The 13,300-nt window shown below is 40.3% G+C and overlaps 1 protein-coding gene across 1 annotated transcript; it reads left to right on the plus strand.

Annotated features, from left to right (window-relative positions):
• The first annotated feature begins 558 nt into the window (after positions 1 to 558).
• On the plus strand, positions 559 to 9,696 carry LOC139441569 (uncharacterized). The gene is made up of 5 exons (XM_071222386.1): positions 559 to 752; positions 3,631 to 3,758; positions 4,253 to 4,387; positions 5,152 to 5,233; positions 5,806 to 9,696. The coding sequence occupies exons 1-5, from the start codon at positions 692 to 694 to the stop codon at positions 6,162 to 6,164; spliced, it is 765 nt and encodes a 254-aa protein (XP_071078487.1). The 5' UTR covers positions 559 to 691; the 3' UTR covers positions 6,165 to 9,696.
• The last annotated feature ends 3,604 nt before the right edge of the window (positions 9,697 to 13,300 follow it).

Raw genomic sequence — 13,300 nt, forward strand, 5'->3', positions numbered from 1 at the left:
GCAATATTCCAGCAATATCATGGCGGGGGACACCAGAAATGGGCTTCACACATTGTATCCATGTCGGGAATCGAACACGGGTCTTCGGCGTGACGAGCGAACGCTTTAACCACCAGGCTACCCGACCGCCCTTTTGAAAGTATACCACACATTTATTAATACATTTCGAATTTTACAGGCTATCGGGAACAATAGTTTTAAACGGTTTTCGACGCTATAATTTAATCACTTGGGGGATATGTTATAAGTAAATATATCATGACTTCCAATTTACTTATATTAAACCATTGATTTTGTTTTTTGCATTTATGTTTATTTGTGGTCATAAAAAAATCCCCTCTTAACCCTTAGACATCTTAGACGAGGCCTTTGAAGCAAACTTCATACTCAAACGTAAATACCTGATAAAACATGTAGAAACGTTTTGGGGGTACGAACCACTCAAATCACTGATGAATGTTCACTTTTATTTAGTTCCTCTAGGACTTGATTATTACCTCCCCTTGACAGTTCTTTCGTTCAGTGAAACTCGTTTGTGCTTACTTCCGTTTGATTCATTGCGGGAAGAACGTTCGTGTTGTTATCAAACAACAACACATTGCAGGCCCATTTTCACTTCATCTTTGAAGTTGGTCTGTTGAAGGGGTGTGAAGTGGGATGAAGAGAAGAAAATTGCCCATGTCAGACGCAAATGGCAGATTCCTTGTGGAACATTGGCTTCTGTTTCATTCACTTCCTGATATTTGCTCAAGGTAGCCTGCAAGTTGCAACGGGGTACACCCAACTCGCCTAAAATCCGCCTCACCTAAAAGGATTTTGACCCGACTCGCCTAAAATGTTTTTGAGCGAACTACTGTCGGTTTTTGTATTTCAGAATAAGTATGTAACTATCAGAAATACATAGTAATGCATTTTATACGCATAATGTACCTAAATGTTAGTGTTGTAGTCTCGGTCCCAATAGCGTAACCGGCTGGGCTCTGACTCACTGACTCAACATGAAGTGCATATGTAAATATGACAGAAGACAAATTCTATGGATGATACGTTTGTTTTTTATATAGTATTTCCATACTTGTGTATGAATATTCTAGTAATTGTGATCATTAGGCCTAACCTAAGTTATATTTGCCAAACGCATACCAAAATATTATACATATTTTTTAGGCGAGTCGGGTCAGATTTTTTTAGGCGAGTCGGGTGCAACTCGTTGCAACCAAGAGGTATCGCTCTACTTGTCATGTACGCTAAACGGAACAAAATGCACTCACTAACCTTTATGATTATTTGTGTTCTCTATATGAGATGCCATTTATTTTGTCTAACAATTCATATTTTATTGATAAAAGTTCGTTATTTACATTAGTAGCTCCGAGTAAAAGCCGGGCTCGCATTTTATTTGACAAGGGAGAGAACTCCATCGTATCGCGGTACAGAGAAAAGTTGTGTATGGAGGTCCGAATTGGACAAAAAGAGGACATAATTCTACCAACCACTTAGTATGATCATGCCAGACATGCCATCAGTGATTTGTCCAGACAAGGGCAAGGACAGCACAAGTAAAATTCTAAATGTGTTATCAGTAGTAGGTATTCAATGCATATTAACCGAAAAGTAAGAGAAAAATATTTAAAAAATCAACAACAAAATATCAGAAATGATATTCTAAATTTGTTTATTAAAAAAATTGGATGACAATAATATGTCACAAAATGGAAAAAAATGTCAAACGTCAACAATAAATATATAAAAAGCACTCCTAGTATGCCCTAAGTATGTATTTATCTTTTGGCTACTAGTGAAGAACATATTTCTAAGTTTGGCATTATGACCCTTATGATCTCCCAATAGATTCTGGGCACAGAGGGGGGCACGGGTGGCCCAGTCGTCTAAGGCCCCGCGATTCTCTGTGCAGAGTTGCGTCCCTTGGGCATGTCAGAAACCTATGATTGTTGGTTCAAATCCCGGTTTGCCCTGATTATGTTTCTAGGTTTCTCATCACCATACCCGTGCTCGTGGGTTTCACCGAAGTGGTAAACGTCTTAGACCTGCATCACTTCAGGCTTTCCTCCCACATTGAGGTGACACGCCGCGATATAACTGGAATACTGTTAAAAGCAGCGTTAAACCCAACTCACTCACTCACATTATATGCATAGATTTCTTTCAGTGACAACACTCTAATAATATTTAATTTGACAGTATTGTTTTCACGGGTCATCGTCGCATTTGAACAGATACTAGAACCTGGATACGTGCAGTATATAAATGGATAATTTATTAATAACTAACAAACCATGTCAAATAAATTATGATGTTATTGTTTCACTGAATATAATAAATAGTACATAAACTGCTGACTTGTTATTTTAATTGTGAATTGATATTAGTATTCATTACCCTATATTCGTGATATGAGTCATATTCGCCTCATAGTGTATTCGTTGCAGCCCTACCAAATAGTAAGCTCTCTGTTGCTCTCAAAGCTTGAAATACATTCTCTTTGCAGATTTCTATCATGTTTTCTACATGAAAATATTGCCACACATCTTTTGAATATTTAGTAACCGAAATTTTGCATTTTGTACCATATAATTGTACATAGAATTATTTAGATATAATTACCAACAATTACTGTGAAAGAATAATAAGCAGTGATGCGGCAGTCAAAGAGGCTTTCAATCTGAGGGTTTATGATGATACCTCTGACCAATCAAAATCAAGTATTTTTCCAATATTTATGGTGGATTTGCCCTTAAACAAAAATGTAAACTTTCATTGCACATCTAGTCTCATAATTTCAAATATGATTATAGATGGCTCTGCCTTGTTTATATTTAATTACCATGTTCGACGTAATAAGCGCCCAGGGTGCTCTTAAAATTAGGAATAGGGGGCTCTTATTAGAATATTATTTTGGTGGGAAAAAAACAGAGTTGAAAGATAAATTTCGTGGTTTATGCTGACAGCCTGAAATGTTTATGTACGACAGATATATTTTTCCAGAATTAAACTGCCCATAATTAAGGGTGCATATAACACACGAGTGTGTATTATACGCAAATAAATAAGTCTTGTGTACATTGATCAGTTGGAAGGGGTGCTAATTGGGATTGTTCACTTGCCAATATATTAACAAATATCGCCCTGGGCACTTATTAGAGTGGGACGCTTATTACGTCGAATACGGTAATACTGTAAGTAGGACTACCTTAATAAAAGACACACTTATAACAAACTGACAAATTCTAAAAAACTGGTCCTGGGTCTTGGCCATTTGCTAAATTTATGATGTATATATGCCTATAACAAACTATGATTAAAATGAACTAAAATTAGAGTCAGTTCGTTATAACCATAGTTTACTGTATTTATTTTTTTATTGTAAAATTAAGAAACTTGTGATGCCTTGCTTAGCATTTCTATCAGTCCCACTACTTAAACAAACCGGGGCGGTCGGGTAGCCCAGTGGTTAAAGCGTTCGCTCGTCACGCCGAAGACCCGGGTTCGATTCCCGACATGGGTAAATGGCGTTTGATGCTTGAGTTGTTGCCAGAATGATCATTGAGACGCTTTTCTTTTTGCCTGTATGGAACCCATTATCAGCATGATTATCCTTGTGGTTTGCAGGTCAGATTTGTAGGTTCTCCAGCTACAATGCTGACTGTCGCTACCGAATTGACGGCTACGTCATGGTGCACATCACAGCAACTATCAACTACTGTAATGATCCTATAGATGTCAGCTTCCAGTTGAAGGTAGGTCATAGCATGACACATGTCTAACTGTCTGTACTATAGATGTCAGCTTCAAGTTGAAAGTGGGTGTTTGCACGACACTTTCTAGATGTCCAGATCTAACACACATCTTCAGAAACTTGGTGACCAGTAATTTGCTATCTCCCAATAGATTCTGGGCACAGAGGGGGCCACGGGTGGCCCAGTCGTCTAAGGCCCCGCGATTCTCTGTGCACAGTTGCGTCCCTTGGGCACGCCAGAAACCTAGGAGTGTGGGTTCGAATCCCGATTTGCCCCGATTATGTTTCTAGGTTTGTCAGCACCATACCCGTGCTCATGGGTTTCACCGAAGTGGTAAACGTCTGAGACCTGCATCACTTCGGGCTTTCCTCCCACATTAAGCTGACACGCCGCGATATAACTGGACTACTGTTAAAAGCGGCGTTAAACCTAACTCACTCACTCACTTCAACATGCTGGCATTTAGGTTTGGATCAGTTTGGTTTCTGTTTCAGTCTGATAATCCGTCCCTTGTGTGGAGCCACACGTTTACAAATGACAACGAGATTCAGATTGTACCTGGATATGAAAAGAGCATCCAGATGCAGGTTCTGCTTCGTATAACTGACGACAAGAAACTGTGGGTCAAGGTAAGTGTTGTGTTCAGTAGATCCTCCGTCAGAAACAGTTATCACATAACAAGAAACTGTGTGTTAGGGTAAGTGTTGTGTTCAGTAGATCTTCTGTCAGAAACAGTTATCAGATGACAAGAAACTGTGTGTTAGGGTAAGTATTGTGTTCATTAGATCCTCCATCAGAAACAGTTATCAGATGACAAGAAACTATGGGTTAGGGTAAGTATTGTGTTCAGTAGATCCTCCGTCAGAAACAGTTAATGCGGCTGTGCTGTTGCTAGGATACTGGTATTGTGACACTGTGGCTGTGGTGTTGCTAGGATACTGGTATTGTGTCACTGTGGCTGTGCTGTTGCTAGGATACTGGTACTGTGACAGTGGCTGTTGTTTTGCTAGGATACTGGTATTGTGACACTGTGGCTGTTGTGTTCCTAGGATACTGGTATTGTGACACTGTGGCTGTTGTGTTCCTAGGATACTGGTATTGTGACACTGTGGCTTTTGTTTTGCTAGGATACTGATATTGTGACACTGTGGCTGTTGTTTTGCTAGGATACTGGTATTGTGACACTGTGGCTGTTGTTTTGCTAGGATACTGGTATTGTGACACTGTGGCTTTTGTTTTGCTAGGATACTGATATTGTGACACTGTGGCTGTTGTGTTGCTAGAATACTGGTATTGTGACACTGAGGCTTTTGTTTTGCTAGGATACTGGTATTGTGACACTGTGGCTGAGCTGTTGTCAGGATACTGGTATTGTGACACTGTCTGATTTCAGGCTGACTTCCTGGCGGGGAGTCAACAAAGGAACTTTATGAACGAGAGAGTTGGACTCTCCAAGACAGAGTCCTGTTTGCAATGTGAGTTCCATTCCCTACCTTCATATCACAGGATTTACCAACAGCTGTCTGTTTTCAAGACAAGTGGACTCTTAAGTATTCATTTAAAAAACATGCCCCAACCATGCCCATACACCCACCCCACTCATGCACACTTCCCACACACACACACACACACACACACACACCCCCACCAATACACACACCCCCCTCATTCATACATACCCACCACATCAATACATACCCACACCACCCATACACTCACACCCCAACAACACACACACACCCCAACCATACACACTTCCCACCCATCCAATATAATTGAATATTTCCACATATTGTTGCTGTAGCTTTTATAACGTACAAATTCCAAGAAACATTGCAGCTAACAATAGTTCTAGTAAAGACATCTGTGTTGAATGTTATAAAAAATATTAATTATAAAAACAAGCCACCCTACCGACCCATATCTTTTGGATCCTTGTTACCTGAAACACAAGTATTATTTTGATTGGGCTAAACCAGGGAGTAGTAAAATGGCGAAATGTTTCTCACAATGACCTGTATGTAATGCCTCAATCATTTCTTCACAGTGAACGCAGCAGGTAAAATAGCTCTGGGCTGCCTCATAGCTCTGCTCATCATTGCGGGCGTTCTGGTTGTGGTTCTGGTGGTCGTCCGCCGTTGGCGCCGTCTGGCAGATCAAGAAGCAGCCATTATTCAACAGATGGAGATCAACGAATCAACCAGCAATGTTCCGGATTGTCTGCGGGAAACCCACGACCTTGGACTTTACGACGATACGTCACCGGTTGTCCGCTACAGCTTACCCACAATTCCTGAACAAAATGAAAGTTCCAGTGACGGTGGTCATGTGAGCATCGAGATGTCTAACGGCAACTTGCCTACTGAACTGAACATCGGTCGTTCGCCAGGGACAATATCAGTATGATCGGGGGACGGGGGACCCAGTCATCAGGCGTTCTCAAAGGTCTGAGCAGAGTTCCGTCCCTTGGGTGTGCCAGGATCCTATGATAGCGGGTTCGAATTCTGGTTCATCATGTTGAAGTGTTTCTAAGTTTGACATTGCCATAACTGTACTATTGTTTCACCAAAGTGGTATACGTCTAAGACCTGAGTCACTTCAGGCTTTCCTTAGACCTGATGCTGACATGCTGTGATGTTATTGAAATACTGTACCAAGCAGTTTTTAACCAAACTGACTCACTAACTCAACGTGATGGGTTGTTTTATCAGGGCTGTTCTGTGGTTGTGTACACGTGAACATCCAGGTTAGAGTTGTTTTTTTAGCAAACTATGCTTGTTTGTAACAGGTGACTAGCGGAATCAGGTGGTGAGACTCTCTGACTGACAGGGGGCACTGGTGGCCCAGTCGTTTAAGGCGCTGCGATTCGCTGTGCAGAGTTGTGTCCCTCGGGCACGCCAGAAACCTATGATTGTGGGTTCGAATCCCCGTTTGTCCCCGAATATGTTTCTAGGTTTGTCAGCACCATATCCTTGCTCATGGGTTTCACCGAAGTGGTAAACGTCTGAGACCTGCATCACTTCGGGCTTTCCTCCCACATTAAGCTGACACGCAGTGATATAACTGCAATACTGTTAAAAACGGTGTTAAACCCAACTCATTCACTCGCTCACTCACACACTCTGACTGACTTGCTTGTTGCATATCATGGTATCCCATTTGCGTAGATCGATGCTCATGATATCAGTCACTGGATTGTCTTGTTCAGATTTTATTATTTACAGACTGCTGTCATCTAGCTGGAATGCTGAGTGAGGCATTAAACAACAAATAAACAAACAAACAAACTAATCTCATTAAAGTCAGACCTTAGTTCTCGATACCGCTGAACAAAGATCTTAAGACATCCCATAAGGGGTCGCGTCAGAACGACCTTTCATCCGACTAATCAGAGCATCGCTTACCAGATTATGAAAGTGACAGTCATAGCATAACACAGGGTATTCCGATTCTAGTTACAGGTTTAACGACTGAATCAATACAATCTAAACCATCTATTAGCCATTCCAGAATGTTCTTTTGTTCAGATTTCAAATTTGTAATCGAGAATTTGTAAAAATATGTTTCGAAGCCTAGTCGACAATTTGAAATTGGTGCCGTAAAGCACGAGAAAGCTGAAGTTATATATTTTTTGTTCACAATCTGAGAAATGTGGACTGCTATTTTTGAACAGGCGATGACAGGATTGAAGCAACTTGGGTTGTTTACACTTGTGAATTTGTGTTGTTTGTTTATATTGAGTAATCAATGTTTGACATATTCTGTATACCGGTAGATGGCACAAGACTATTCTGTATACATGGAACAAGACTAGTCGATGTTATATGGCCTTGCATAGTTCATCTTATACATTTTATCACAAATTTAGTATGTTTATGAACATCTTTCCAAGACAAGGGTGTTCTCTGACTATTAGACCTGTGAAGATCCGGGTAGAATAGGTCTTCAGCAACCCATGCTTGCCGTACGAGGCGACTTATGGGATGATTATTTACGGGTTGCTGACTTGGTTGATGCATGTCATCGTATCACACAATTGCGTACATTGATGCTTATGATGTCAATCACTGGATTGTCTGGTCAAGACTTGATTATTTACAGACTGCCATTATACAGCTGGAATGTTGCTGAGTGCGGTGTTAAACAACAAACAAACAAACAAACACTGACTATAAAAGTCCAGAATCCCACCTTGCCCGACTAGGCTGAAATTTTAGTCGTAGCAACACCACTAACTACTACGAGTTATGTCCCTTCTATGACCTTCCTATTGACCAATCAGATTCCATCTCTCATATCACTTGAATTTGCTGGGGCAGTAGGTTAGCTGAGTGGTTAAAGCGTTCGCTCGTCATGCTAAAGACCCAGGTTCGATTCCCCACATGGGTACAATGTATGAAGCCCATTTCTGGCGTCCCCTGCAGTGATATTGCTGGAATATTGCTAAAAGCGGCATAAATCAATACTCACTCACTTGCGTTTGTTTCAAACAAAATGGCAGCTCCCGTTCAAGACGACAATCTGATCAAGTTAGCCGAAGAAGGTTTCAAATTCCCTGTCTGATCACAGACCTATATAGGTCCGTGGTCTGACGCGGTGCAAAGTGAATGTAGCACAACGCTTGAGTAAGTTGATTAAAAACATGAAAAGATTTGGAAAATATCTGTCGACGCCTAGCAAATCCGAAATCTACATGGCAGTTGCCATGTTGTTTCCGAACAGAATGTGATTTCGTTTCTCGATTGTGATTGGACTATTCATAGACTCATTTATCCAGCCAAGTATAACTCACAAAAGGGTAGAAGCGGACTTTTATGGTCAGTTAACTCCCTTGCCTCGGGAAGATTATATTTCATATCAATTACATGCTGATGCTAATAACGAGTTGAGTTGTGATTTGCGGACATATCCTATCAGTTTTAAGTATTAAGATTTATTGAATAGTTAGACAGATGAACAAGGTTTTAGCTGTCTTGAACGTGTGAAATATCAGCGTGTTTATTAGTTTGCCTTGAAAACATCCTTCCAATTCAACAGATATTTTCTATATTAAATAGAAGACAAATGGTTTCACAGAGCTATGGTTTACATTTGTATACACATACCGGTATATATATATTTGTAATATTCAGATTAATTTTTGGATTCTGATATCAAACATGTCAGATTCTCAGTATTTCCTATTTTTTGTAGATTGAATGCTTAGCAGGGCTTTGTCCCGACGGACTCAAGACGCTGATTTTCAACCCAAGTCTGCCACACTAAGTCTAATTCAAATACCGTATTCGACATATTAAGCGCCCAGGGCGCTCTCAAAATTATAAATAGGAGGCTCTAATTAGAATATGATTTTGGTGAAAAACAGCAGAGTTGGAAGATCGTAAATTACGTGGTTTATGCTGACAGTCTGAAATGTTTATCATGTTTATTTATACGACAGATATATTTTTCCAGAATTTAATTTCCCATAATTAATGCATATATCACATGTATTATACACAAATAAATAAGTCTTGTGTACATTGATCAATCGGAAGAGGTGCTAATTGGGATTGTTCACTAGCCAATATATTAGTAAATATCGCCGTGGGCGCTTATTACAGCGGGGCACTTATTACGTCAAATTCGGTAGATATAACCAGTGTAGAGTCTGTAAAGACGACTTGCGTTGCATCGGTAATGGGATCGATGAAGAGGTTGAGGATTTAGTGGTTTATTGTACATCACTGTATTCACTGCCATGTCATAAAGCATCAGATTAATGAGACCTGACTGGATGTATTAATTTTGAGTCTTCATATTATGGGATGGCAGAGATATTTTACGTTTTTGGTAACTATGGAAACTTAACCAGCTTGTTATTCAGAATCATTTATCACATCTGTAAATATTCGTCAAGAAAATTCACCATGCTCCTTGATAACATTTTGACATTTTGTTTTGGCTACCCTGTAGTACCAGCTGTAGTACCAGCTGTAGCACCAGCTGTAGCACCAGCTGTATCACCAGCTGTAGCACCAGCTGTATTACCAGCTGTATCACCAGCTGTATCACCAGCTGTATTACCAGCTGTAGTACCAGCTGTAGCACCAGCTGTATTACCAGCTGTATTACCAGCTGTATTACCAGCTGTAGTACCAGCTGTATCACCAGCTGTATTACCAGCTGTATTACCAGCTGTAGTACCAGCTGTAGCACCAGCTGTAGTACAACTGTATTACCAGCTGTATCACCAGCTGTATCACCAGCTGTAGTACCAGCTGTATCACCAGCTGTAGTACCAACTGTATTACCAGCTGTATCACCAGCTGTATCACCAGCTGTATTACCAGCTGTATTACCAGCTGTAGCACAGCTGTATTACCAGCTGTAGCACAGCTGTATTACAGCTGTATTACCAGCTTTAGCACCAGCTGTATCACCAGCTGTAGTACCAGCTGTAGTACCAGCTGTAGCCCGGTCTGTAGTCTTGTAGTCTTGGATTGAAAACATGGCTGGTGTGTGTGATGTATATGTTTATCGGCTGTACTTGACTGTGTTGTTTATATTGTGGTGTCGGCCTTTCTCCAAGACACATAATTTAGGTAGTGATTTCAAGTGTCAGTTAGGGTATGCCTGTATCCAAGGTCAACCATTTCCTGGTAGCATATGGTAACTTCTGTTCGGTAAATAATTTGAAATATGGGGCCTCGATATGCATTCCTCCAATGATATGTATCACGATATTTGAGACAGGATACGGTATGTATCACAATAATTGAGATAGGATATGATATGTATCACAATAATTGAGATAGGATATGATATGTATCACAATATTTGAGCCAGGATACGATACGATACGTATTACAATATTTGAGCTAGGATACGATATGTATCACAATATTTGAGCTAGGATACGATATGTATCACAATATTTGAGCTAGGATACGATATGTATCACAATATTTGAGCCAGGATACAATACTTATCACAATATTTGAGTTAGGATACAATATTTATCACAATATTTGAGCTAGGATATGCCAAATTTTACACAAAATCTTCAGTGCATTGTATCTCACAATCAGATGCTATCATCACTGTGCTAACTTTATTAACACCTTGATCTTGCAACCATAGGCATTATTTGTCCACTAGTCTTGGCAGTGATAACGTATAGTAAAACCCTAAAAAAAGGCAACTTTCTGCTAGTCCTTATGATACCTTAACTATTAGGCAGTTTGGTAGGGTCTGTAGGACTAGTGCCAATTTGTCCTTTTTATATTTTAATTTGTGCAAAATATATAGTTACATGTGTGTTTGGTAGTGAATTCATCCGATCTCACATTTAGTCTGCTGAGAGTTGTGGAGAATTAACCATTTTTTGCGACAGTATCTTGTTTCATGAGACATGTTTCTGTTGTATGCAGAGAAATTCATCTTCCCTAGGCAAGGGTATTAACTGACTTAAAGTCCAGTTTCCACCCTTGCCGTCCTAAGCTGTAATTTCGTGGCTCAATCGTAGCACCACTAGTGGCTATTATGAGTCATTACAATAAAACCTTGCGAATACAACTTCTTTGAGTGGCATTTAGAAGTTGGAATGGTATCTAAGTCAAAATTGTTATGGATGAGCAACTTCTTAATCACAATTGGGCGACGTTTCGGTGTCGATTCTAACACCGATATCAAGCAAAGATGTACAAACTAGGTATGAGCATGATATATATACATAACAATTAACAATAGATAGATGTTTATATAACAGATAAGGTTGATGTACACTGATTGATTTACAGTCCAGTTTCTACTCTTATTATGGTATTATGGAGTTACATTTTGACTGGACTAACGAGTCTATGCATAGTCCAAACAATGAATGAGCAATGAAATCAAAATCCAGTTTGTAAACTGTCGTGCAGATTTCGGTCGATTGCAGGATTTGCAAAGCATGTGCACCGCCAACTCTACAGATATTTTCATAAGTAAGGATAAGAATTTATGGATGAACAACTTCTTTATTACAATTGTTCATCCACAAATTCTTATCCTTACTTAGTACTCCAACTTCTAAATGCCTATCAAAGAAGATATTTTCATGTTTTTAATCAAGGTGCTTGCGTGATTTGATGCACAGCGCAATGTAAGACTGGTTTATCACAATATAGATCTTGATTATTGATCAGATCGTCTTGACTGGGTGCCACCATTTTGTTAGAAACAAATGCAAGTGTTGGAATTGGATTGGTCCATAGGAGAGGCTCAGAAGGGACCACTGGTGGCGCTACGATCGAGCCCAGGAATTCCAGCCTAGTTCGGCAAGGGTGGAAACTGGACTTTTAAAGTCAGTTAACTCTCTTGCCTCGGGAAGATGTTATCTAGCTGGTAGTGTAATTGTTCGAAACATGTTCGATCTCGACTAATCTTCTTTCCACAAGATATGTTTTCATGTTTTTTGACAATTTGAAACATTCCCGGTTGACTTCCATCCCAATGACCAAAGATGCTCCTGTTAACTGTGAACTACCAAAGCATTATTTTACTGTGGAAAACTGCTGATGTCGTCCTGACTGACGAGCTCGTTGCAACTGACAATGTCTGCTGGTCATATACACCGAGTCAGAGTCTGTAACGATCTTTTAATATGTAGATGGTTTTATTAACATTTTAACTGATAGAAAAGGGGTTAATATACATTTTATTGAGCATTTGTGTCATGCTAAATTAACACTTATTTTTAAGGGTACCATGCTATCAGTATTGTCATAAGGTAAGATTAATAGTATTTCAGTTTTTAGATGTTTTAACTTCATGGATAAAAACATACATCTGTGAGAAAACATCGTACACACGGTGCTGTACACTTCCCCCCCCTACACACGGTGCTGTACCCAGTCCACCGTCAACAGGGGGCTGTACCCAGTCCACCGTCAACAGGGGGCTGTACCCAGTCCACCGTCAACAGGGGGCTGTACCCAGTCCACCGTCAACAGGGGGCTGTACCCAGTCCACCGTCAACAGGGGTCTGTACCCATCCACCGTCAACAGGGGGCTGTACCCAGTCCACCGTCAACAGGGGACTGTATGCAGCCCACGCCAAATCCTTTCAAGGGTACAAGCCTGATATTGGCTCCCGGTGAAGATCCCGGTTAAAATAGGTTTTCAGCAACCCATGCTTGCCGTAAAATGCGACTATGCTTGTCGTAAAAGGCGACTAACAGGATCGATAGGTCAGGTTCGCTGACTTGGTTGATCAATGCTCATGATGTCAATCACTGGATAGTCTGGTCCAGACTCCATTATTTTCAGACCGCTGTCATATAGCTGGAATATTGCTGAGTGCTGCGTTAAACAACAAACAAATCTGTTGCTTTTGCGTTAATATTGGAGAATGATTAGCAGAGGTGATTAGGACAAACTGAATGTAAAAAGACTGCAGCTTGTGCTTGCAGACTGTTTGCCAGTATTGTGTTGTAGCAATACATCGTCTACCATTGCATGCCGTTGGTTATTCTTGTACGACATGCTCAATCTCATTAAAATCAGACCTCAGTTCTCGC

This window comes from Haliotis cracherodii, unplaced genomic scaffold, assembly GCF_022045235.1.
Source record: "Haliotis cracherodii isolate W230 unplaced genomic scaffold, xgHalCrac1.p SCAF_41, whole genome shotgun sequence".
Lineage (NCBI taxonomy): Eukaryota > Metazoa > Mollusca > Gastropoda > Lepetellida > Haliotidae > Haliotis > Haliotis cracherodii.